Raw genomic sequence first — 26,620 nt, 5'->3', positions numbered from 1 at the left:
AACGGACAGGCGGTCCGTTCCTATCTGATTTTCCCATAGAGAAAAGCGGGGACCTGACAGCTCTGTCTCTGCACACTAGTCTGGGGCTGCATGAGTGCTGCTGGCACTGTGGAGCTACAGATGCTTGAGGGAACCATGAATGCCAACATGTACTGTGACATACTGAAGCAGAGCATGATCCCCTCCCTTCGCAAACTGGGCCGCAGGGCAGTATTCCAACATGATAACGACCCCAAACACACCTCCAAGATGACCACTGCCTTGCTAAAGAATCTGAGGGTAAAGGTGATGGACTGGCCAAGCATGTCTCCAGACCTAAACCCTATTGAGCATCTGTGGGGCTACCTCAAACGGAAGGTGGAGGAGCGCAAGGTCTCTAACATACACCGTCTCCGTGATGTCATCATGGAGGAGTGGAAAAAGGACTCCAGTGGCAACCTGTGAAGCTCTGGTGAACTCCATGCCCAAGAGGGTTAGGCAGTGCTGGAAATAATGGTGGCCACACAAAATATTAACACTTTGGGCCTGAATTGTACATTTTCACTTAGGGGTGTACTCACTTTTGTTGCCAGCGGTTTAGACATTAATGGCTATGTGTTGAGTTATTTTGAGGGGACAGCAAATTTACACTGTTATACAAGCTGTACACTCACTACTTTACATACACACACACACACACACACACACACACACACACACACACACACACACACACACACACACACACACACACACACACACACACACACACACACACACACACACACACACACACACACACACACACACACACACACACACACACACACACACACACACACACACACACACACACACACACACACACACACACACACACACACACACACACACACACACACACACTATATCACCAAAAGTATTGGGACACCTGCCTTTACATGAACTTTAATGGCATACCAGTCCCTAGGGTTCAATATTGAGTTTGCCCACCCTTTGCAGCTATAACAGCATCAACTCTTCTGGGAAGGCTGTCCACAAGGTTTAGGAGTGTCTATGGGAATGTTTGACCATTCTTCAGGAAGCACATTTGTGAGGTCAGGCACTGATGTTGGAGAGAAGGCACTTTAATTCATCCCAAAGGTGTTCTATCAGGTTGAGGTCAGGACTCTGTGCAGGCCAGTCAAGTTCCTCCATCCCAAACTCGCTCATCCATGTCTTTATGGACCTAGCTTTGTGCACTGGTGCGCAGTCATGTTGGAAAAGGAAGGCGCCATCCACAAAGTTGGGAGCATGAAATTGTCCCAAATGTCTTGGTATGCTGATGCCTTAAGAGTTCCCTTCACTGGAACTAAGAGGCCAAGCCCAATCCCTGAAAAACAACCCCACAACATAATCCCCCCATCTACCAAATGATTTGGACCAGTGCACAAAGCAAGGTCCATAAAGACATGGATAAGCGAGTTTGGGGTGGAGGAACATGACTGGCCTGCACAGAGTCCGGACCTCAACCCAATAGAATACCTTCGGGATGAATTAGAGCAGAAACTGCGAGCCAGGCCATCTCGTCCAACATAAGTGCCTGACCTCACAAATGCGCTTCTGGAAGAATGGTCAAACATTCCCGTAGACACTCCTAAACCTTGAGGACAGCCTTCCCAGAAGAGTTGAAGCTGTTATAGCTGCAAAGAGTGGACCAACTCAATATTGAACCCTACGGACTAAGACTGGTATGCCATTAAAGTTCATGTCCATGTAAAGGCAGGTGTCCCAATACATATATATGGTGGCGCAACTAAAACACACCTAAAATGCAACACTGGAGAGAAATGAACCAGCCCTTCGGGCTCTTTCAAACAGGCAGTAGGCTTACCTCTGTCTGAAAAGTAATCCACAGTGGATTGGCTTTCAGAGTGGGGTATAGCAGCGGCTGGCATGCTGCCTCCAGTCCTAACGTCTTTTTTTTTTTTTTTTTTAAATTGTCAAATGGCAATTTTACATTGCGGGACTGCACCGCAACTGCGAGTTCAGATTTAGGCTTGTGGTTGTGGTAAGGCCCAACTGAACTCAATGGGCGAGTTTGACAGGTGGTGCTGCCCGAGTTCAAGTAGAAGTCCAGTCCAAAACCTGCTTCCACTTCCATCCTAAGCCCTCTACTAACTCTCTGTAGAGGAAAGATGTCCATACTTACCTATTCTGGGGGGGGGGGGGTTTGGGTCCAGTCACTTGATTGGCTCCCAGTGACGTCTTCAGTGAAGAGGAGGGACAGCTGACAATGGATGCCCCACAGTAAGTCTATGGGTGACGTCACTGCATAAGCATTGCAGCCATTATTGCCGATTTCTCCTCTTCACTGAAGCCGGCCACTGGGGAGATCATGTGACCGGACTAGAGCGACCTGGAAACAGGTAAGTATACTCATCGTTCCTCTATGGAGTATCTAGTATAGGACTTAGAATGGGGATGGGAGCAGGTTTGTTTTGATTGGACTTCTATTTTGAAATTGCTGCAGCCAGGAAGCAAAGCATCATGTCTGCGGCATGCGTACAGCACTGGCAGTCTGTAATGTTTTCATTCTGGCGGGCGGCCACTTGTTTTTACCGCCCCTGGCTACCAGTGTGAAAGAGCCCTTTTTGCTACTTCCAGGCCTTTACAGACCAACTATTTGCTGACAAGTCTACATATAATATTACAAGTGGTGGGCATCAGACTGAAGACGATGGGGCCACGGACTATGTAAAAGCTGCCCACTATTCCTTTCCGATTCAGCCTCACCGCCATCTTCTTTTGGACCATGCCCCCGATCCTTTCTGGTGCTTACAAATAAAACTGCACTTATCCTCTGATAGAAATGACACCCCCCTCCCCCCCAACTTTTGAACCCTTACTGGACAATATAGCTATTAAAAAATATTCTGCATCTGCTTAATAGTGGTGTATGCCGACATAACTGGCATCCATACAGCTTTAAGGTCTGAATTTTGACATCAATCAAAGTCTTACTAAACCCACAACAGTACAACCAGTCTGTATATGCAGTAAAGCTTGCTTGTTATACTCACTGTGTCACCTAAAGGGTTAATCCTCCTCATTGTGTAAAAAGGCTGTTTGATCCTGTCTTCTCTGATCCTCCCCTTCTTCCAAAGTCCCCAATCCATCTCCTGATAAGACACAGCCTTTGGAATCACTCTGCACATGCCCAGTTTGGTGTGTATTACTAGAGAGGTTTTTTTTTTCTTGGGAGGGTGCATGTGATCAGCACAGGGCCAATCAGCATTGTCCAGACAGAGGGTCAGGGGTCCTGCATTCTCTTAGGACAGTCAGTGGAGAATGAAAAATAATCATACAAGCTTTAACTAGACACTGATAGAAGTCACAAGACTGCTATATACTGCTGATGAGAAAAGGTATTTAGCTAAAATAATTGCATTTCCATGTTCTGTGTACTGTGGGAGACTGGATATAGTGAATGCATGCTCCTGGGTTTAGTAACACTTTAAGGTCTGGAAATTGGATGTGTGTGTCACTCACGGTGCTCGATTATTTTTGTAGTACTGCTTCATCTAGTAGCTATTTTTTATTTTTTGTTTGGCTTATTATGTCTATCGCTGCAGCAAATATTCTCTCATTGCCTTTCCCAAGGTAAAGTGAACCTTTGTACTGATTATACTGTAGTTTGTAAATATATTACAGTCATGTGTCTTTTGTAGCAGTGTTTGTTTATAATTTTAATCTCATTTCGATCCTAGGAGGATGTAACTGGATTCATCCTTGGTTGTATATATTTTTATTTCATATTTGTAATTTAAGTGTGAAAACAAGCACAACACTGGTAACATAATACAAAGTTTCTTTTTTGCTGCCTGCCTGCAGGAGGTATCCGTTCACATCCTGGTCTAGAGATACAACAGGAAGTGAGTGGAAATCTCCCCAGAGTGCACAGAATTCTCCTCCTTGGACCCATTCTCATGAGTGGCAGCCCATGCTGACCCTTTGAAAAGCAGTCTGCGGTGTATCTCTTTTCAGAGGGTGTTTGACAGGTTGTGAGGAGATGATATGTTGCCTTGAACCCTAAAAATGTCACCCCCCAAGCCACAACCATGTGCCCCCTACAATTGGGATTTTAAGGTGAACTCCAGGTAAATATTAAAGACACAATGAATACATCAATAAAAGCATTTTTGATAAAAGCACACAGTATAAGCACCCAAATCCAACTTTGCATCAGTATCTAGCAGTCTACTGTACAACACAAAGTATAAGTTGTGCTAAAGTGTGAGGGGCATGCTGATAGTTGGAGAGAGCAGAGAGATGAACCCATCAGCCTCCTGCTTCTCCTTTCACTCTCCATTGACAGGGTGGGGGACAATACCTGTGAGTGGTACTTTACTGCAGCAGAGAAAAATCAAGTCTCTCCCCCCCCCCCTCCCTGCCAGACACCGCAGTGTGAATATCAGGACTGGATGGCAGTTATAATGTATCCCATAATATATATATATATATATATATATATATATATATATATATATATATATACTGTATATACAATATGTATGTATGTGTGTATATATATATATATATATACACACACTATATTAACAAAAGTATTGGGACGCCTGCCTTTTACACGCAGATGAACTTTAATGGCATCCCAGTCTTAGTCCATAGGGTTCAATATTGAGTTGGCCCTCTCTTTGCAGCTATAACAGTTTCAACTCTTCTGGGAAGGCTGTCCACAAGGTTTAGGAGTGTCTATGGGAATGTTTGACCATCTTCCAGAAGCACATTTGTGAGGTCAGGTACTGATGTTGGACGAGAAGGCCTGGCTCACAGTCTCCGCTCTTATTCATCCTAAAGGTGTTCTATAAGATTGAGGTCAGGACTCTGTGCAGGCCAGTCAAGTTTCTCCACCCCAAACTCACTCATCCATGTCTTTATGGACCTTGCTTTGTGCACTGGTCCAAATAATTTGGTGGAGGGGGGATTATAGTGTGGGGTTATTTTTCAGAAGTTGGGCTTGGCCCCTTAGTTGTAGTGAAGGGAACTCCTAAGGCATTAGGATACTAAGACATTTTGGACAATATCATGTTCCCAACTTTGTGGGAGCAGTTTGTGGTTGGCCCTTCCTGTTCCAACATGACTGCGCACCAGTGCACAAAGCAAGGTCCATAAAGACATGAATGAGCGAGTTTGTGGTGGAGGGGCTTGACTGACCTGCACAGAGTCCTCACCTCAACCCAATAGAACACTTTTGCGATTAATTAGAGCAGAGACTGCGAACCAGGTCTTCTCATCCACATCAGTGCCTGACCTAAGAAACGCGCTTCTGCAAGAATGGTCAAACATTCCCATAAACACAATCCTAAACCTTGTGGACAGCCTTCCCAGAAGAGTTAAAGCTGTTATAGCTGCAAAGGGTGGGACAACTTAGTAGTGAACACCCTACGGACTAAGACTGGGATGCCATTAAAGTTCATGTGCGTGTAAAGACAGGCATCCCAATACTACAATATATATATTCTGTATGTAGGTGCTTGGCTGGAATTCAGCTAATTTAAACAGTTTCAGGCAGAGAATGAGAGACTGAATATAAACAAGTATTCCATGTACAGGTGACACTAAAGAAGGCTGTACACATTGCAGTCAGATCGTAGAATTTCCTTTGAATTTACCATCAACTATGTACAGTAATTCTAAATGCTGGTTCACACTGTGAATCGCACTGGAAAGCGATGTGCGGTTCTGTGCGATTCACATGCTATCTGGGTGCACTGCATCTGCGACCTGCATTTGGAATGGCATTAAGTTAACACTGACACCCACTGCAGATTACAAGTGTTGTACAGTTTGAACGTGGTGCCGGAAATGCGTACGGAAAGCGGGTTTCCCACACTGCAATCTCATACCTTCCAACTTTTTGAGATGGGAACGAGGGACACCTATTAGCAAGAGTATGTAGGCATACTACCACACTCCCTTAAAGGAGAATTTTAAAAAGATTAGTTAAACCCACAAGTGCTTTTTTTTACCACTACCATTTCTTTATATTGGCTTTTGAAATTTACAAATGCAGCAATTAAAAATTTGGCCGAAAGGTTTAAGCACTGGGGAACACTTTTTAACAGATAAATAGTGCATTTTATATACAAATATATAGATCAAACCAAAATGAGGGACAAATGAGGAGGAAAGAGGGACAAGGGACAGAGGGAGTTTGTTCCAAATTTTGGAAAGTCCCTCGAAATGAGGGACAGTTGGGATCTGTGCGTTCTGGTGTGAACTGACCCTAAGTTCTGTCTAACTGGATACAAGCTGAATGTACAGTTAAGGTAGAACCTCATATTGTATAGTTGTTTTACATCTAAAGACAATTAGATCTGAAGAGATTGTACAATCAGATTGTAAAATGTTTAGGATGACTACATTAGGAAGTGAATAAATATATGGGCCATTAGAACATGGCCCTGCCTATGCACACAACTGATCTTTGCAGAGTCATTGCTCTTAGTTCATGCCAGTTTAGTTTCAGTTCTGCAGGAGTGACTGCTTCCATTTAGCAATATCCGACATTTTATATTTTTCATGCCTTGAAGCTGATCTATGTGCATTTTTTATAAAAAAAACATTTATGTAACTATTTGTTTGTAATACATCACATACTGATAAAAGTAAACATAAGGATGGACTGGCCTATAATCAATGGAGACTGCTGCACCTAAGACTCCCTGAATACCAGGAGATAAAGTGAAAAAATACAGTATCTCGCAAAAGTGAGTAGACCTCTCACATTTTTGCAAATATTTTATTATATCTTTTCATGTGACAACACTGAAGAAATGAGACTTTGCTACAATGTAAAGTAGTGAGTGTACAGCTTGTATAACAGTGTAAATTTGCTGTCCCCTCAAAATAACTCAATACACAGCCATTAATGTCTAAATTGCTGGCAACAAAAGTGAGTACACCCCTACGTGAACCAAGAGAAGTGTCAAAATTGGGCCCAAAGTGTCAATATTTTGTGTGGCCACCATTATTTTCCAGCACTGCCTCAACCCTCTTGGGCATAGAGTTCACCAGAGCTTCACAGGTTGCCACTGGAGTCCTCTTCCACTCCTCCATTATGAAATCACGGAGTTGGTGGATGTTAGAGACCTTGAGCTCCTCCACCTTCCGTTTGAGGATGCCCCACAGATGCTCAATACGGTTTAGGTTTGGAGACATGCTTGGCCAGTCCATCACCTTTACCCTCAGCTTCTTTAGCAATGCAGTGATCATCTTGGAGGTGTGTTTGGGGTCGTTATCTTGTTGGAACACTGCCCTGCGGCCCAGTCTCTGAAGGGAGGGGATCATGCTCTGCTTCAGTATGTCACAGTACATGTTTGCATTTATGGTTCCCTCAGTGAACTGTGGCTCCCCAGTGCCGGCAGAACTTATGCAGCCCTAGACCATGACAATTCCACCACCATTCTTGACTGTAGGCCAGACACACTTGTCTTTGTACTCCTCACCTGGTTGCCGCCACACATGCTTGACACCATCTGAACCAAATAAGTTTATCTTGGTTTTTAGACCACAGGACATGGTTCCAGTAATCCATGTCCTTAGTCTGCTTGTCTTTGTTTGCGGGCTTTCTTGTGCATCATCTTTAGAAGAGGCTACCTTCTGGGATGACAGCCATGCAGACCAATTTGATGCAGTGTGCGGCGTATGGTCTGAGCACTGACAGGCTGACCCCCCACCCCTTCAACCTCTGCAGCAATGCTGGCAGCACTCATACATCTATTTCCCAAAGACAACCTCTGGATATGATGCTGAGCATGTGCACTCAACTTCTTTGGTCGACCATGGCAAGGCCTGTTCTGAGTGGAACCTGTCCTGTTAAACTGCTGTATGGTCTTGGCCACAGTGCTGCAGCTCCGTTTCAGGTTCTTGGCAATCCTCTTATAGCCTAGGCCATCTTTATGTAAAGCAACAATTCTTTTTTTCAGATCCTCAGGGAGTTCTTTGCCATTAGGTGCCGTTAAATTTCCAGTGACCAGTATGAGAGAGTGAGAGTGATAACACCAAATTTAACACACCTGCTCCCCATTCACACCTGAGACCTTATAACACTAACGAGTCACATGACACCGGGGAGGGTAAATGGCTAATTGGCTCCAATTTGGACATTTTCATTTAGGGGTGTACTCACTTTTGTTGCCAGCGGTTTAGACATTAATGGCTGTGTGTTGAGTTATTATGGGGGGACAGCAAATTTACACTGTTATGCAAGCTGTACACTCACTACTTTACATTGTAGCAAAGTGTCATTTTTTCAGTGTTGTCACATGAAAAGATATATTCAAATATTTACAAAAATGTGAGGGGTGTACTCACTTTTGTGAGATACTATATATAGATAAAGTTGGCTGTCATAAAATTTTATATCACAAAGGAAAAATCTGTATAGGTGTATACTGCATAAATTCATAAATCATAAGATCATGTGCACCAAAACCAAAATAAACATCAGATACTGGGTACCAACATGATACAACCAAAGTGCAAACATAAATAGATACAAAAAGCTACAATAGAAGAAAAGTTCCAAATAAGGCTCCATGTACACGGGACGCTGGAAATGGCCGTTTAGGAGCAGTTGGGCGTTTTTTTCAGAAGTCCCTGAACGCAGCTCCATGTTATCTTATCTGTCCATGTACACATGGTAGTTTACAGTCATTTGCAGGCAGTTGCGTTCAGGGACTTTTTTTAGAACGCAATTATATTGCGTTCGAACGTGTGTTTCCCGACGTTTCAAACGCAGAAACGCTGCCGAACGTGACTAAACGTGACTGAACGTGATGAACCTACGTTCAGCCACGTTATACGTTTTTTTTCTTCCATTCAAAATCAATGGTTCCCTATGGGAGCCTATTGATTTGAATGGAAGTCGCACCGCAAGTCGGATCCGACTTGCGGCACGACCTGCACTGTGAGAATCTTGAGGGGGAACTCCACGCCAAAAATGGGAAAAAAAACTGCGTGGGGTTCCCCCCCAGGTTCCAAACCAGGCCCTTCGGGTCCGGAATGGAATTTGAGGGTAGCCCCACGCCGAAAAAACGGCGTGGGGTCCCCCCCAAAATCCATACCAAACCCTTATCCGAGCATGCAGCCCGGCAGGCCAGGAAAGGGGAGGGGACGAGCGAGCGGCCCCACCCCCCCTGGACCACACCAGGCCACATGCCCTCAACATGGGGGGGGGTGTTGGTGCTTTGGGGCAGCTCTGCACCCCCCACCTCAAAGCACCCTGCCCCCATGTTGATGAGGACAAGGGCCTCATCCCCACAACCCTGGCCGGTGGTTGTGGGGGTCTGCGGGCAGGGGGCTGATCGGAATCTGGAAGCCCCCTTTAACAAGGGGGCCCCCCAGATCCCGGACCCCCTCCCTGTGTGAATGGGTATTGGGGTACACTGTACCCCTACCCATTCACCCCATAAAAGATAGTGTATGTAAATAATGACAGGAGACGTTTTGGAAAGTTTATTAAAAATCTTCATCCGGCTCTTCGGGGTCTTCTCCTCTCCGGGGGACTTCTGCTCTTTTGCTGTCCGCCCTTCTGCTATCCTCTCCTCTCCGGGGGTCTTCTGCTGTCTTCTCTCGTGGGATCTTCTGCTCTTTTGCTGTCCGCCCTTCTGATGTCCTCTCTTCTTGTCTTCTCCTCTCCGGTCTTCTGCTCTTGTGCTGTCTGCTCTCCTTCTTCCTCCGGTCCTCCTCCGACGACGTCTCCAGCGATTATGCCGGCCTCTGGTCTCTGCAGCTTATTATATAGCCATTAGGGGCGTGGCCGCCAGATGACGTCATCGGGAGACCACGCCCCTTGTGTCACATGTGACATCACATGTGACACAAGGGGCGTGGTCTCCCGATGATGTCATCTGGCGGCCACGCCCCTAATGGCTATATAATTAGCTGCAGAGACCAGAGGCCGGCATAATCGCTGGAGACGTCGTCGGAGGAGGACCGGAGGAAGAAGGAGAGCCGACAGCAGACAGCACAAGAGCAGAAGACCGGAGAGGAGAAGACAAGAAGAGAGGACATCAGAAGGGCGGACAGCAAAAGAGCAGAAGATCCCACGAGAGAAGACAGCAGAAGACCCCCGGAGAGGAGAGGATAGCAGAAGGGCGGACAGCAAAAGAGCAGAAGTCCCCCGGAGAGGAGAAGACCCCGAAGAGCCGGATGAAGATTTTTAATAAACTTTCCAAAACGTCTCCTGTCATTATTTACATACACTATCTTTTATGGGGTGAATGGGTAGGGGTACAGTGTACCCCAATACCCATTCACACAGGGAGGGGGTCCGGGATCTGGGGGGCCCCCTTGTTAAAGGGGGCTTCCAGATTCCGATCAGCCCCCTGCCCGCAGACCCCCACAACCACCGGCCAGGGTTGTGGGGATGAGGCCCTTGTCCTCATCAACATGGGGGCAGGGTGCTTTGAGGTGGGGGGTGCAGAGCTCCCCCTGCCCCAAAGCACCAACACCCCCCCCATGTTGAGGGCATGTGGCCTGGTGTGGTCCAGGGGGGGTGGGGCCGCTCGCTCGTCCCCTCCCCTTTCCTGGCCTGCCGGGCTGCATGCTCGGATAAGGGTCTGGTATGGATTTTGGGGGGGACCCCACGCCGTTTTTTCGGCGTGGGGCTACCCTTAAATTCCATTCCGGACCCGAAGGGCCTGGGGGGGAACCCCACGCAGTTTTTTTTCCCATTTTTGGCGTGGAGTTCCCCCTCAAGATTCTCACAGTGCAGGTCGCGCCGCAAGTCGGATCCGACTTGCGGTGCGACTTCCATTCAAATCAATAGGCTCCCATAGGGAACCATTGATTTTGAATGGAGGCAGAAAAACGCTGCTAAAAGCAACGTGGCCAAACGTGCAATAACGCAAATGGAAAAAGCTACTGAAAGCACGTTTAACAGCTGCTTTTTCCCGGCGTCAGAAATAGCTTTGCAGGACGTTTTTTCTAACGTCCCGTGTACATGGAGCCTAATAATGAAATGGCTGCTTACCAGACCCAGTAGGGTCAATAGCCATATAAACTGTTCTCAGCTAGGGAATCGATCCGTGATACTGCGAAAGGACTCCGTCTCTGGGATCACAGATGGATATATGAAATAAAGGAGTGCATTATCGCAGATAGGTTGGACCAAAAATTATAATGGTCAAACTTGCATGTGTCACAGCATAAAGGACTGACATCCAGTGGAGACAATTGTGCGTGCTCACCCCCGAGCCCCACTGCTGCATCCATTGACACATATAACGGGATTCGGCCCTGCCCCCTCGTCACTGGCTTTGATTGATAGCAGTGGGAGCCAATAGCTCCCGGTGCCCCAGCAAAACCAGCGAGACCTGGAAGTGAGGGGAGAGAAGAGCAGCAGACATGCACAGCGTTGGAACAAACGAGGGCTCAGGTAAGTAAAAGGAGGGGGGGGTGAGGACTTAATCTGAGGACTTTAAAGTGATTGTAAAGTATTTTCTTTTTTCTATAAAGATAACAAACATGTTATACACACCTGATCTGTGCAGTGGTTTTGCACAGAGCAGTCCGGATCCTCCTCTTTCCGGGCCCCTCTCCTGCACTCCTGGCTCCTCCCTCCTGCCGAGTGCCATCATAGCAAGCAGCTTGCTATGGGGGGCACCCGAGCAAAGCAGCAGCTCCATGTATCCTGCCCCCTCTCTCTCCTCATTGGCTAGCTGACTTTGATTGATAGCAGCAGGAGCCAATGGCGCCACTGCTGTGTCTCAGCCAATCAGGAGGGATGGCCAAGGCACTCGTGCACATGGCTGGCTAGAGATGGAGCTCAGTAAGTATTAGGGGGTGCTGGGGAGGCTGATGCCCAAAGAAGGCTTTTTGTCCTAATGCAATGAATGCTTTAAGATAAAAAACCTTCTGCCTTTACAACCACTTTAAGACCAACAGTGTCAGTCTTTGTACGTTGTGTAGTAGAGTGGCGTGTTTGCCACCGATACCCCCGATAATTTTGGATGGAAAAAGGCAGAGTTAGAGTCTTTCAGTTTTTTTATTCATCCTACGTATCCTGGAGGCTGTCACAGGTATAGTGATGGACTGAGGCGTGTTTGGGATGGTAGTCCCAACCCACCAGAGCAATCCCGCCAGGAATCCGTCACTGCACACCGCCAATCATAGGCATTTCCTGGCCGGCATCTGCACAAACACATTCCCTGACTAGGCTGCTCATGATTGCCGGTGTGCAGTGATGGCTTTCTTGGGCGCGATTGCTCAGGTGGGTTGGGACTACGATCCCAACATGCCTGAGCCCATCCCTACACAGGGATAGTGGAAAACTTTCAATGGGGACACTAAAGCCGGCCATAGATGGTTTGAATCTCTGCCGGTTTAGTAACAGACCTAGATTCGAACCATGTATGGGCAGGCTGAATGTACCAAGTTGAGTACAGTCAGTCTGACGGATTTTACATTCGATTATCGCTAACGGCTGTTATGGACGCTAGCAATAATCTTCCCCCACCAGGAGAAGACAATGGCTCTGCGGGAGGGATTCCATTGACAAGTGAATTTCTTTCCTGCAAACCGTGGCATTGAAAGGCACAATATGCAGATGGTATGTCAAAACTGTCAACACAAGGTCCCTGAAAATGTTTTTAGGTAGTTAACCCTCTGGTTGTCTAATATCATTTTTTAAAATAAAAGAGCCCAGTACCACAGAATAAACATTTTTTTATTTCTTTTTTTTACAGGTGGATGGATTCTGTACAAACCTTTACAATCAGGTAACTTTAACAGTGATGTCAAGTTAGTTTTCATCTATTATATGCTATGAGTAAGGCTATACAGCCCTGGGGCCCAGCCTGCAGCATGGAGGCCATATGCTGTCTTTTGGTACATATTGTGCAGCCTTCAGGGCCCCTGCAGATCGTAGTCTGTGTTTAGGTGTGTACTCGGGCCAGTAAAGGGGAAATATTCTTTAGACTGGTTTATGGTATTTCAAGTTAACTTTCCCTTTCCTTTTTTTCATATTATTTTTATTCTCATCTTTTTGTAACATATCTTGCTGGGAGATATATTACATGGGCCACACATCATTTTTAAGGGGACACAAATGTCAAAGTATTTCTTTGTTGGCTGTAATAGTGGTAATTTTTTTTTTTTTTTTCTATGTAATGTCTCTGCAGTCTATGTCCCCTTTTACACAGGCAATCTGATCAGGTCCGCTTGTCAGTTTTTCAGGCGGACCTGATCGGACCCTCCAGTCTCTTCTGTGGAGAGGCAGATCCCCTGACACCCACCCCTATCCGATCCTGTCCGCCAAAAACAGACGGATGGAAGACCTTTTCCCCATCCGTCTGGTGGATTGGATGGCATCAGATGGAAACCGACAGGTGGTCCGTTTCCATCTGATTGCTCCATAGACGAGAGCAGGCTGTGTCCGTGTCTGCTCTGCATAGCAGAGCGGACCTGTCATCCGCCTGCTCAACGGGTATCAGTGGAGAGAAGTGCCCGTGTGAAAGGGGCCTATGCGTGTCTATCTGCTGCAGCATGTCTCCATTCTCAAACCACTTCTATGGCATGCTCCATAGTCCCTGGCCATCTACTGTTGCATGCCTGCTGCCCGATGTTAGGGGGCCCTCCATGTCAGGTATTGACCATCACAGCTTTAGAGGATGGGGGTTATGTTTTTTGACACATCCTCCTTCAAGGATTTAACAAATATACCCGGTTTTTATAAGCCTGTAAAATAATCAGCCTGAAAAGTTAAAGACTGACTTTGCACTTGCGCATTATGGTACGATAAAACAAGCCGTTTGCATGTCACTCCTGAACCCACACATATACACAGCAATAGGATAAACATTTACAAAGCATTGTGGCGGAGCTCTACGAAGCCAAAAATAAAGGTAATATTATCCACTAGAATTATGTTGTGACACTCATAACTTTTCTTCTCTGCAGGTCCAAAACTTCTTATCCAATTTTGTCCCAGAGAAAATTCACTTCCTGGATAATCTATTGAAGGTATAAATGATGAACTGCAGAATGAATTGGGGTTTATTGTCGCTTGACGTTGTTTGCGTATGTGCAGTAAACAGAAAATGCCTCACATTTTGACTTGTGATTCCAACTTTTAGCAATCTAAAAGTATTTCCCTCAATATATTTACACCATAATATAATTAAGAGGTTAGTCCACTTGAAGATATTTCAGTTTTTGTTAGATGCTGGAGAATTTATTTGCATGAAATTTTTTACCTATTGAGGTTGTGATGACAACGTCTGTACCCGTGAGTTCTTGGGTCTACTTACCATTATGAATGGATTTCATTCTGCTTGTTTTGAATTTATTTTATATTACACCCAGAAGTGAATGACAGCATCCAGGGTGGATGGGAGCAGAGCCAGGATCTACTGTATATCGTGCAGATTTTGTAACCGTAGATCTCAAGTGGTATAAGCAAGCTGGGAGTAATTATTTTACTAGGTTCCACCTATAAATTAAATATCATCTTTGGGTTAACTCACAGGTTGTCACAAATATATGAACTTTATAAAGTTGCAGTCCAAATGACTTGATTATTTTCTTCCTTCTCAGAGTGACCTCTTGAATGTTAAGGATCTGACAACACTTCATGCTGAGTTGAATATTCCTATTCCTGACCCTCCTTCTCAAGAATCTGAGGTGAGAGACCTAAAACAGTAAAAAAAATGAAGGGAAAAGCTAAGCTGGTCAATAAGCAGCATCATTGTCAGCCTGCCATGTGTGCTCCTTCAATTGGCCATTGGGCTGCAGACCTTCCAAACTTTTAGTTTTGGATAGAGAACTTGCAAGGGGAGATTTCCTGTCCCTAATACACAAGAAAAAATAATAACAAAAATATAAAAACTCACCTTTTATTGTCATCAGAGCATGCATTCCCAGTGGAAGACTTCTCCAGTCCTTCATTTCTTCCTCTCTAACAAGTCCCATTGGGATAAAAACAATTTAAGTAAAATCTCCCTAGTGGGGAAACAGACTGCAATGTCTTTTAATACTTATACATAAACTTGGGCACACACCCATGGAGGTAATCCCTAATAAATAAATAGAGCCATGCTCATATTTCTGTCAAGTTATGTCTTATTTGTTTTTTAAATATTTGAACAAAGTTAATTTTCTTTTCAGGATTCTAAAATGGAAACCGATAAAGAAGAAAAGAAAGGTAGTGTATATCACTTCTGTCTTTTTAGTTTTGTATTAAAGAATCAATACAGGCGGTCCCCGGGATACAAACAAGATAGGGACTGTAGGTTTGTTCTTAAGTCGAATTTGTTTGAAAGTTGGAACAGGTACATTTTTTAGATGTAGCCCCAGCCAAAATAATAATTTTTACGTTTTTTTGGATAGCATAGGGAAGGGTTACCACCCTTGTACCATTTGGTTTGCTGTCTGTGCCCCTGTTCAGTAGATTTGACCTCACTTCCTGTCCCTATGACAACTGGATTTTGAAAATTTTGGGTTGTTGTGGAGACAAGGATTAGTCATAAAGCTTCAGTGGAGACACCTTTTTCCCATGAGAACTCTTACAGGAGTGAATTTCCCTTCCTAGGGGTAGAATTCTCCTTACTTTCTGTCGTCTCCCTCCGTTTGTAAGTAGGAGTCATTTGTAAGTCAGATGTTTGTAACCCGGGGACCGCCTGTACACACTTACCTTTTTTGCTGTTTGATAAATGCTGGAGGGGTATATTACTTTACAGTTTCTCTGTAATTGAATTCTTGGGTAGGCATGAGGTTTTGTTTGCACTAACCAAGGTTTCAAAATTTTGCACCATTCCCTGAAACTATGGCAAATTCAACTTTTGGTAGATTTTCTTATCTCTGTTCCTGGGTCTGCACACCTACCCACCAAGATCCACCCACTAAAACTAAGCAATCGTTTATTAGTGGAATCATTTTAGCTACTAAGAACAGCCACAGATGGAGCAAATTTTTTTTCCTGTAAACACACACTGTGTTGACAGGGGGATCCCTTTAGTGTAGCCATTGTGTTCTCCCAGTAGAAGGGGGGGGGGTAGGGGGGAAGCCGTCCCCGCCAGGAGAACAAACTGATTATTGCTAGCGACTATAAAAGCTGCTAGCAATAATCACATGCAAAATTCGGCAGGCTGGTTGTACCCAAATTAATCGATCAATCGACTTGGGTACATTCAGTCTGCCTATATATGGTTCGAATCTCAGTTGGTTCCTGCTGAACCGGCCGAGATTCAAACTGTCTAAGGCCGGCTCAAGATGTGCTAGCACATTTGCTGGCTTGTACCACACACTGCTAATTAGATGCATGAGACAAAACATAAGACCTATAAGAAGCCAAGATCTGACTTTCCCTACCAGGTTCCACCTACAACAAAAATAAGGCATTTGGGTTGACTGCAGATATGTTTGCTATGCTGACTTTGTTTTTCTGGTTTACACAGCTCCTAAATGCGGATTCTTGAAGGAAAATGAAAAGATTCATAAAATCCTGAACATTGTCCTACCTGAGATAAGGACTCTGCGTGAGGGATGTGCACTGGTAAGGCTGTGATAGAAGTCAGTGGCCTGAGAAAAGTAAATGCAAATTACAAAAACCTGATATCAGCAGTTTATTTCTTGTAGATTATCACTTGGATCTATCATGTCATCCCAAAAATTGAGGATGGAAATGACTTTGGAGTTTCAGTACAGGTATGCAATTGTTTGTATTTCCTCATACTGAGTGCTTTATTTTATGTTGGCAGTTTAAAAGGTGATAGTGAACAGCAATGACATATGGATAAAATGTGTTATTTAACAATCTATAGATTTTTTTCTACAAATATCTGGTCATTTAACAAACTTTTTTACATGTTGTTCTTTTCTTTACACACATAAGGAAAAAGTCTTAGAACGTGTTACAGCCATAAAAACCAAAGTAGAAACCACTCAGACTAACATCAACAAGTAAGTATATTCTAAAACTGAATTTCACATTTTAGAACCTTCTAGTCTTTCATCCTTAACCATAGGATCAAATCTTTAATTCAATATTAAGCTGCCATAAGCAGCTAAATGATGTGAATAAGTGGCTCCATTACATTTGTCACCAACCAAGCATGATGCTGGTAAATATTTTAGATATGGCAGGTTACAATATGATTGGGATCGCCAGCTTTGCAGCCTCTAAGTCAAGAGCATGAAAAGTAGCAGGTGGCACTAGACCCACTGGTTTAACTGCTTGCCAAAAAAAGCTCAAGTTAGAAATGTTCCATAAATGTTAAATCCTTAAAGTCAAACTCCAATAAAAAAAAAAAAAATCCCTGCAGTGGAAGGGTTAATTGCTCATTATGTTTAGGGGATTAATACAAAAAGGAAAGATTGATTTTAAAGGTGCCAGGACACAAAACCCACAATTAAAAAATATACTATTTTACTAATTAATATCCAAAAGATTACGAATATGATAAAAACTGTATAGAGGTAAAGTCTTTCAGATCGCCTTCCTTTACATAGTACCCCCATTATATGATCCCCAGTGATAAGAGTATAATTTCAGATTAAGTCGATTGACTTCCACTTGGGGTGTCTTCGGTGAGGGTCTAACGCATTTCGTAGGGACCCGCTTCTTCAGGAGGTGTAGGGTAGTATTAGTAGCAAACTAAAAATTACAGAAAATTCTAATTAAGCATGTGTTTGCACAAACCATCCACGGTCAAAAAAACAATAACTATCACCAAAGCTCACCAAACATCTGGAGGTCCATACACATCCAAAGGATACATTGCAGCCAGGCCATGCAGTGTCTACCCATGGGGCAGGTGTGGGAGCGAGTTAACCTAGACCTATGCTGTTAAAAATTTAATGATAGCATCTACATATATATACTATTCCTTTTCACTTTCCGGATCCACTATATATACATTTGTAACTATACATTATTATACACATATATTAATGTACAAACATATAGTGTAAATGTAGGTATTATTATGTCTGTGTATGTATTAATATATAGTTAAAAAAAATAGGACCTGCTATCTGCATAATGGCCGCATTCATGTATTAGGAAGATTTAGAAAACTATTTGGAAAAACACAGGATTGTTAAACTGTAAGCAATCTCATTGGTTTGGCCTTAGAAGCATGAACAATAATGGCTTCCGTATTAAAACATAAAGTAACACCTTTATGATGACTTTGTTGTGTATGTTAGAATTTGACCCAAAACAACTTGCTTCTTGTTGGAGGCTGCCATTTTGTTGAAGCCCAGAGCCCCCAAACAGCAGTACATCATAAATTGGAACTAAACTCATTGATTTAATGGTTTAAAAACCATTGCATTCCTGGAATGCCAGGATTTCTAACTGTCACATTTGCTTGTTTCTCCAACCAAACTTTCAAACCATCAGATGGCTGGTGTCATAACTGATCACATGTGCTGCACCATGGCAGTTTAAACAGAAGCAGCGTCCTTGGCTGTAAAGGATAGGAGGGTTTGATTTCCGCTTTAAGGCTGTCAGCAGATCGGCCTCTACAAACTCAGTAATGCCTAAAATGGGAGAGCAACTGAGCATGTGCAGAACAGGGTGAAACCATGTATTATTGGGTTTTAAACAGTATAGACACTTATTTTTAATGTTTTACATCACTATACCTGCAAAATGGGCCAGCCTGAAGTGATCTAGCAGGACTTAATTTTCTGACTTAAAGCGGAGTTCCAGCCTCACACACTCACCTGTCCAACGGTCCAGCGATGCGGCCGCCCGAAGCCTCACTCTTCTCCCTCTCTGTCTGCGGCGCCGGCATCACTGGTGTGGGCACCCGGCTGTGACAGTTTTCGGCTTCACAGCCGGGTACGCACTGCGCATGCGCGAGTTGCGCTACGCGTCGTGATTGGCCGGCAATCTTCTGGGACCTCTGACATGTCCCAGAAGATTGCAGGGAGGGAGGGGGAGAGGAGAACTTCTGCTCAGGGCGCTCCGAGCAGAAGTGGGAGCGGGTACCTGTCAAAACTAGGTCTAACCCCCAAAAAAATGACATGCCAAATGTGGCATGTCAGGGGGTTAGAACTGCATAAAGCGGAAGTTCCACTTTTGGGTGGGACTCCGCTTTAAGTTCCACTTCAAATGTAATATACACTGTGGGATCTAAAGCAAATTTTTTGTTAATTTTATGTTCGAATAGAGTTGTAAGGGGTTAGAATCTATGTCAGCTTTTTATTGATGTCCCTGCTAGGGAGATTTACTCTACTTTTCCTAGTGACCAAGTGATGGAGTTTGGAGTCCCCAGAACAAAAATAGATGGGGAATCTTCTAATGGGGAAACATGTTCCAGGGACAACTATCTAAGGCAGAATTTCCATCACTTTGGAGAAATTAAATCTCACTTGCTGTTGTGTCTACTTATTGAATGGGACCGAGATATGAAACTAAAAGGCTGACAGTAGTTTTACCAGGGAAGTCATTTAACTGTGGAAGAACTGGGACAGGGGATAGTTTTGGTGTTCTTTATGATTTTAAGGCCATTTAACCCCAAATTATACTTATTGACTTGTTTAGTTGTTTTGGTAGTTGGTAGAGCTGTATCGTTTGACCTGCAGCCTGGCTTCAACTTCTCTGTGCTGTGTAAATGGCAAGATGGCAGCACCCAGTATAATTGGGACCTAGGGACAGTTGTTCTTTAAATGTATTGTTTGCAAGCTTAATAGTGAATATATTCAACAGTGGTTTTAGCATGTTTGGCAAGAGAAAAGGGTTGTTTTAGTACACCCTTAACTGTTTATAGACTACCAAATCCAGCAGTAAGAAAAAGATAAATATATGTAGTGTATATGCACATATATATATATATATATAGATATATATATCTATATCTATATCTATATATATATACACACTCCTGGGATATTGATCTTGTCAGTTAAGTAGCAGAGGGGTTTGTAATTCAGTTTCAGCTGCTTTGCTGTTAATTAAATTACCAACAGGGGCACTAGATGGGAAACAAAGAGGCGACCCCCAAAACAGAATGGTTTACAGGTGGAGGCCACTGACATTATATTCCCTGCTTATCTTTTCTGAGTGTTTTTCACTAGTTTTACACTTGGCTAGGGTCACTTCTGGTAGCGGACCCTATAGAGGTTGCACAGGCATTCCAAGTCCTCCAGGATGGCATATTTATAGGTGCCATTGCCAGAAGGGATTCTGTGTCTCCCACCACAGTCTCAAGAGCATGGAGGAGATTCCAGGAGACAGGCAGTTACTCTAGGAGAGCTGGACAGGGCTAGAGAAGGTCCTTAACCCATCAGCAGGACTGGTATCTGCTCCTTTGTGCAAGGGGGAACAGGATGGGCAATACCAGAGCCCTACAAAATGACCTCCAGCAGGCCACTGGTGTGACTATCTCTGACCAAACAATTAGAAACAGACTTAAAGCGGAGTTCCACCCATATTTAATAGGTTGGAATACATAGCTGTATATAATCCCCTTTAAAACGGCTTTTACCAATGGAAACTTTTTTTTTTGCTAGTAAATACCTTAATTTCGGCTTTATTCCTCCTCTCCTCACTTCCTGGTCCGATCGGCGATGACGTCATTCGGCGATCCGCAGTGTCTGCTGGGATGTATTCAATTCCAGAAATCTCGCAGTAGCTGTATCTGTACTGAGCCGTGCCTGCCCTGCCTCCGCCCCGCCTCCACCCCGCCTCCTCTCATTGAGTTGCATTGTATGAATGTATTAAGGCCGTTCTCTGCCCCGCCTCCACCCCGCCTCCTCTCATTGAGTTGTATTGCAATACAACTCAATGAGAGGAGGCGGGGCGGAGGCGGGGCAGAGAACAGCCTTAATACATTCATACAATGCAACTCAATGAGAGGAGGCGGGGCGGAGGCGGGGCAGGCACGGCTCAGTACAGATACAGCTACTGCGAGATTTCTGGAATAGAATACATCCCAGCAGACACTGCGGATCGCCGAATGACCTCATCGCCGATCGGACCAGGAAGTGAGGAGAGGAGGAATAAAGCTGAAATTAAGGTATTTACTAGCAAAAAAAAAAAAAAAAAAAAAGTTTCCATTGGTAAAAGCCATTTTAAAGGGGATTACATAGATCTAAAGTTCCAAAAATGGATGGAACTCCACTTTAATAAGGGTGGCCTGAGCCCCAACGTCCTCTAGTGGGCCCCGTGTTTACTGCCCGGCACCGTGCAGCTCGATTGGCATTTGTCATTGAACACCAGTATTGGCAGATCTGCCACTGGCACCCTGTGCTTTTCACAGATGAGAGCAGGTTCACCCTGAGCACATGTGACAGACGTGAAAGGGTCTGGATAAGCCATGGAGAACTTTATGCTGCCTGGAACATCATTCCCCATGACCGGTTTGGTGGTGGGTCAGTGATGGTCTGGGGAGGCATATCCATGGAGGGACGCACAGACCTCTACAGGCTAGACAATGGCACCCTTACTGCCATTAGGTATTGGGATGAAATCTTTGCACCCATTGTCAGACCCTAAGCTGGTGCAGTGGGTCCTGGGTTCCTCTTAGTGCACGAGGATAACCGGCCTCATGTGGCGAGAGTATGCAGCCAGTTCTTGGAGGATGAAAGAATTGATACCATTGAATGTTTCCTACGCTCTCCTGACCTAAATCCAATAGAACACCTCTGCAACATTATGTTTTGGTCCATCTGACACCACCAGGTTGCACCTCAGTCTGTTCAGAAGCTTAGTGATGCCCTGGTCCAGATCTGGGAGGAAATACCCCAGGACACCATCCGTCATCTTAAAAGGAGCATGCCCGACCTTGTCAGGCATACCTTCAAGCATGTGGGGGCCATACAATCCACTGAGTACCATTTTGAGTTGTTGCAATGAAATTTCTGCAAAATTAACTAGCCTGCTGCATCATTTTTTCACTTTGATTTTGGGGGTGTCTTTGAATTCAGTCCTCTGTCGGTTGATAATTTTCATTTCCATTAAATGATGTGGCATCCTCTCCTTCCTAACACATTACCCAGTCCATATCAGTATAGATATCCAGCATGATATTTTTCCCCACTGAGATCTGTTTTCAAAGTGTTCCTTTAATTTTTTTGAGCAGTGTGTGTATATATATATATATATATATATATATATATATATATATATAAAATCATTCCTCAAATGTATCCATTAGAAAAATATAAAAATATAAAGGAAAGACTTGTCTACTGTTTTGCCCTTTTAGGTATTTCACAGAACGAGGAGATGCTGTTGCTAAAGCTTCAAAGGAAACCCATGTGGTGAGAGACTGTATATTTCAGACATTGCTCTCCTGTTTTTCTCTGTTTTACATTATTCTTTCTGTCAGTCGTAATCATTTGTATCCCCTGTTTTATTTATCTTCTGCCTGTCATTTTCTTGATCTCCTATTTTTTTTTCTAGATGGACTACAGAGCCCTGGTCCATGACAAAGACGAAGGTGCCTTTGTAGAGCTAAGATTAGCTCTAATTGAAGTGAGAAATATCTATGTGAGTTTTATACTTTTCTAATAAGAGACTCTAATTCATTACTTACGTATTTATCAAAGCATCATTTGTTATTACTGATGAAAATTAACTAGATTCTGGATTGTGTTCTCCCAAGTCCTGCACCAGTAAAATAAAAAGGGAAATAATGTTTAGTTGCCGTATGAAACAAGAACAGTTTGTCCTTTGAACGCTAGCAGGCTAAAGGGCATGGGGCCCATTTAATGAGTACTTTTTAAGTGAAAAAAATAAATGCACAGTTCCTCATATTTTATACATTTTAAAGACCCTGGTGTTGATTTGTCAGAAATGCACACTGATTTTCTGTAGTCGAAGGTAACGACTGGAAGGGCTAATTATTAGACTCCCTGGGATAACACAGGAAATGGACATAGGACAGCTCTGAATTTCTGACATGTTCAACTGATATTTTTGCACTTGATGAACAGATGTAACTAAAACACTTTTTCCATAAAAAATTGATCTATTTTCTGATCATTTACGCAGGAACTGTTGTTCCTTGCCTCAAGATCAGTAAATGTTTCATGGCTGTGTTACAACTATGTGAATGTAGCCTTAAGCTGGATACAAACTATACAATTTTCTTTAGATTTTTTCCTTTAGATTTACCAAATCCATATAATATGAGGTCAAACCTAAACACTTTCAATTTGTATGCAATCAGGTAGACCCTTACACTACATAGTTGAAGGTAAATCTAAAGGAAATCAAACAACAAAAGTTGTATAGTGTGTATCCAGCTTTAGGCACTGGGATGTGAAGTGAGTGGTTTAAACCTCTATCTCACCTCTGACGTTTTTGGAAATGCTTGGTTAACTCGAACCTCTATCTGTACTGGGATACTTACAAAAACAAGGGTTGCAAAAGAAAATTTGACAAAGAGTGGGCATGCTGGCTTGAGGACCCATCAACTGCTGTGGACCCAGCCCTCTAATAGGCATTAAGATTTGCTGTGGGCTTCTTCCATCGTCCCTACCTTCTCGGTTACTGTGGTCTTTCCCGTCACAGGAGGCTGCCCTCCTACATTTCACATGGCACCGTAAACTGGTATATAAGCCCCTTCTGTTAGTATTATGGGTGTTTGTGTTCTTTGCTTTGCACAAGTGCATAGGTTGGTTCACTTGGAGTATGAAACAACTTTTTTCTATTTGAAAAATCAATATAAAAAAAATACATTCTATTGTCTATCTGATTTGGCTTATGTATAAGTTCAGGAATAAAGACCTAGTGAAAACCTGTCAAACAAGCTTAGAAAATCTTTAACTTATTTTCCGTAAAAAAAAAGCTTTTCCCAATCCTTCTAAGCCTCATATTAGGCACCCTAGTGATAGACAGCCTCCTTGACCAGTTGGAAGTATAAGATGGGAGGGTCTGGCCAAACTGAATGTTTACAGGAAAAGCTACTGTGCATCAGCTGCCTCTAACTTATTAGTCTGTTGATCAATTTAACATGTGGTTTTCACTGATGATAAGCTTATGTATTTTTTATCATATGCTGAATCAGAATTGCTAAGCGTTGGGACAGGTCTGCTTTAGGTAGAGAAATCTATGGTACATGGAATAAGAACCTTCACATGGAGTCTCCTTCTAAAATCAGGTGTTATTATTCCTCTGACCTATTTCAAAAACTGGCCAATGGGCCAGGGATCACCGAGTTGTAAAAATTTAATTTATCCACATGGCCAGAGGTGGGGGTTGGATTTGTTTAATAGGCATTAAAACAGAAGGGGTCTGTGCTGTTGATTACAGGGAGAGGCACAGAGGTGTGGCATACCTTAATGATAATGCTATATTTTAAAAGCATTAACATGTATGGCGAGCAAACTCAAAACATCACCACTATGACACATTCTATGTTGCTATGTTATCTAATCATGTAAACTTTCATGGCCTGTAAGGGTTCACTTATCCAAACTGAAATGTATGTAAGAGATTGTATATTATCACCTTGTAAAATAAGCCTTTCAGTTTAAAATAGAAATAAAAGGCAAAACATTGTTGTGTAGATATAAAAAAAAACATCATAAATACTTTTTTCCCCCTTTTTAAGTGATCACATTTCCTCTGTTCTCAGCTGCATAGGAGCTGGGGGGGGAGAGAAAACAGCAGCACAATCAGCTTCCCATTGACAGGCTGTGCAGGTGTGGGGGGGGGGGGGGGGTTGGAGGGAGAGGGTGAGAGGCATGTCAGGACCAGTCTGATCATTGGAGGAGAGCAGACTGAGTTCCAGCATAGCTAGAGAACTGACAATGGTGTGTTCTCCTGCTTAGTGTGGTCAGTTTTAAATAGGAAAGAAGAGGGACTGGCAGGAACATCAGGGATTTCACACAGAGAAAGCAATACAAAGAGAACATGATAATTTTTCATACAAGTACATGGTACAGCAGGCTCATATCAGGAATATGAAATGTTGGGTTGACATATCCTTTAATTGCATTTTCTATGGAGTGATATTCATAACTGCACTGTGTAATACATTTAAAAGCAAGTGATGTGAGGCTCTTTTGGCCATACTTCTATCATGGGTCACAGGAGTGCACTCCTGTGACCCAGAACCAGCTGACATCAGGCCTTCCTCCCCAATTGGCTCATAATTGCAAAGGTACTTAAGCCTGTTGGAATCTTGCATCAACCGTGGTGGCACTAAAAGTGTCAGAATCCCCACCATTTTAATGGGTGCCATCACTTCAGCCTATAGAAACTGCTAGTAAGACAATCTAAAACAGCGCTATCAGGCATAAATATTCACAATAATGATCATTATTGTGAATATTTATGCCTGATAGCGCTGTTTTAGATTGTCTTACTATTTTTCCTTGGTTTTTACCTAAGTGAGCAGCAGCTTCAGGAAACACTTATTTATATATTTTTTACCTTTAGCGCGGGTTTTAACACATATAGTTTTACACTATAGAAACTGCTACCTGAAATCCCGTGTCTGATATGTCAAGCATACTGACTAAAGAGCAATGATTTAAAATGTATCGCACACTGATTACTGTTATGGATTGCTACAGATTATATAAAACTTGCTTTTCTCTTTAAAGTTTTAGGGGATAACCACTTGTGGGTTTCATTTAGGTCCTGTGTACAATAAAGTACTGTTTCTAAGCACTTAAAGAAAAAAAAAAACTAATACAAATATTACAAATTTTTTTTCTGTTTCAGGTTGAAATTTTTGATATTATCTACAAAAATTTTGAGAAAATCTCAAACCCTAAAGGAGAGGAGAAAAGCCCAATGTATTGACCTTAATCCAGGATGACTCCTACGTACTACATCCTCCCAGAATGTTCTGTTTCTTACTTGTACACTGTAAACAAATACAATAAAATGAGCTTGGAAAGACTGTGACATTGACTGACCTTGAATTATGATTATTTCATATGTTGTATACACTGGATGACTTTAGCATAGGACTACCTTAGCAATAATAAAGGTCAAAGCACAAAAGGGTTAAATTGCATATATATATATATATATATATATATATATATATATGCGAAGGAGAAGTGCTCACTAACAAAAATTTAGACAGATTTGTGAACAATATCTGAGAGAAATAGGCCTTTTGTGTACATAGAAAAAGTCTTAGATCTTTGAGTTCAGCTCATGAAAAATGGGGGCAAAAACCAAAAAGTTGCATTTATAATTTTGTTCAGTGTATATATACATAATGTGTAGAGACTTTGTACATATTTTTCTTTAATATGGTAAAAAAAATAAAATAAATTATACTATTATTATAATTATTTATATATATATACATATATATATATATATACACAATATCTCACAAAAGTGAGTACACCCTTCACATTTTTGTACATATTTTATTATATCTTTTCATGTGACAACACTGAAGAAATTACATTTTGCTACAATGTAAAGTAGTGAGTGTACAGCTTGTATAACAGTGTAAATTTGCTGTCCCCTCCAAATTACTCAACACACAGCCATTAATGTCTAAACGTCTTGCAACAAAAGTGAGTACACCTCTAAGTTAAAATGTCCACATTGGCCCAAAGTGTCAATATTTTGTGTGGCCATCATTATTTTCCAGCACTGCCTTAACCCTCTTGGGCATGGAATTTACCAGAGCTTCACAGGTTGCCA

At 43.0% G+C, this 26,620-nt stretch overlaps 1 protein-coding gene across 1 annotated transcript in view; it reads left to right on the top strand.

Moving 5' to 3' along the window:
• Positions 1-25,855, top strand: part of PSME2 (proteasome activator subunit 2) — a 29,331-nt gene extending 3,476 nt beyond the window's left edge. Inside the window, exons 2-11 of the mRNA XM_082263270.1 lie at positions 12,732-12,764; positions 13,945-14,007; positions 14,581-14,667; positions 15,151-15,187; positions 16,440-16,537; positions 16,621-16,689; positions 16,877-16,944; positions 22,203-22,257; positions 22,400-22,486; positions 25,673-25,855. Of these exons, the coding sequence (XP_082119396.1) occupies positions 12,732-12,764; positions 13,945-14,007; positions 14,581-14,667; positions 15,151-15,187; positions 16,440-16,537; positions 16,621-16,689; positions 16,877-16,944; positions 22,203-22,257; positions 22,400-22,486; positions 25,673-25,753 (678 nt within the window). The 3' untranslated portion in view covers positions 25,754-25,855. The remainder of the gene's footprint in view (positions 1-12,731; positions 12,765-13,944; positions 14,008-14,580; positions 14,668-15,150; positions 15,188-16,439; positions 16,538-16,620; positions 16,690-16,876; positions 16,945-22,202; positions 22,258-22,399; positions 22,487-25,672) is intronic.
• Positions 25,856-26,620: the final 765 nt, after the last annotated feature.

Source organism: Pelophylax lessonae (assembly GCF_965119305.1).
Source record: "Pelophylax lessonae genome assembly, chromosome: 1".
NCBI lineage: Eukaryota > Metazoa > Chordata > Amphibia > Anura > Ranidae > Pelophylax > Pelophylax lessonae.
This window is presented reverse-complemented; position numbering and strand designations above follow the sequence as displayed.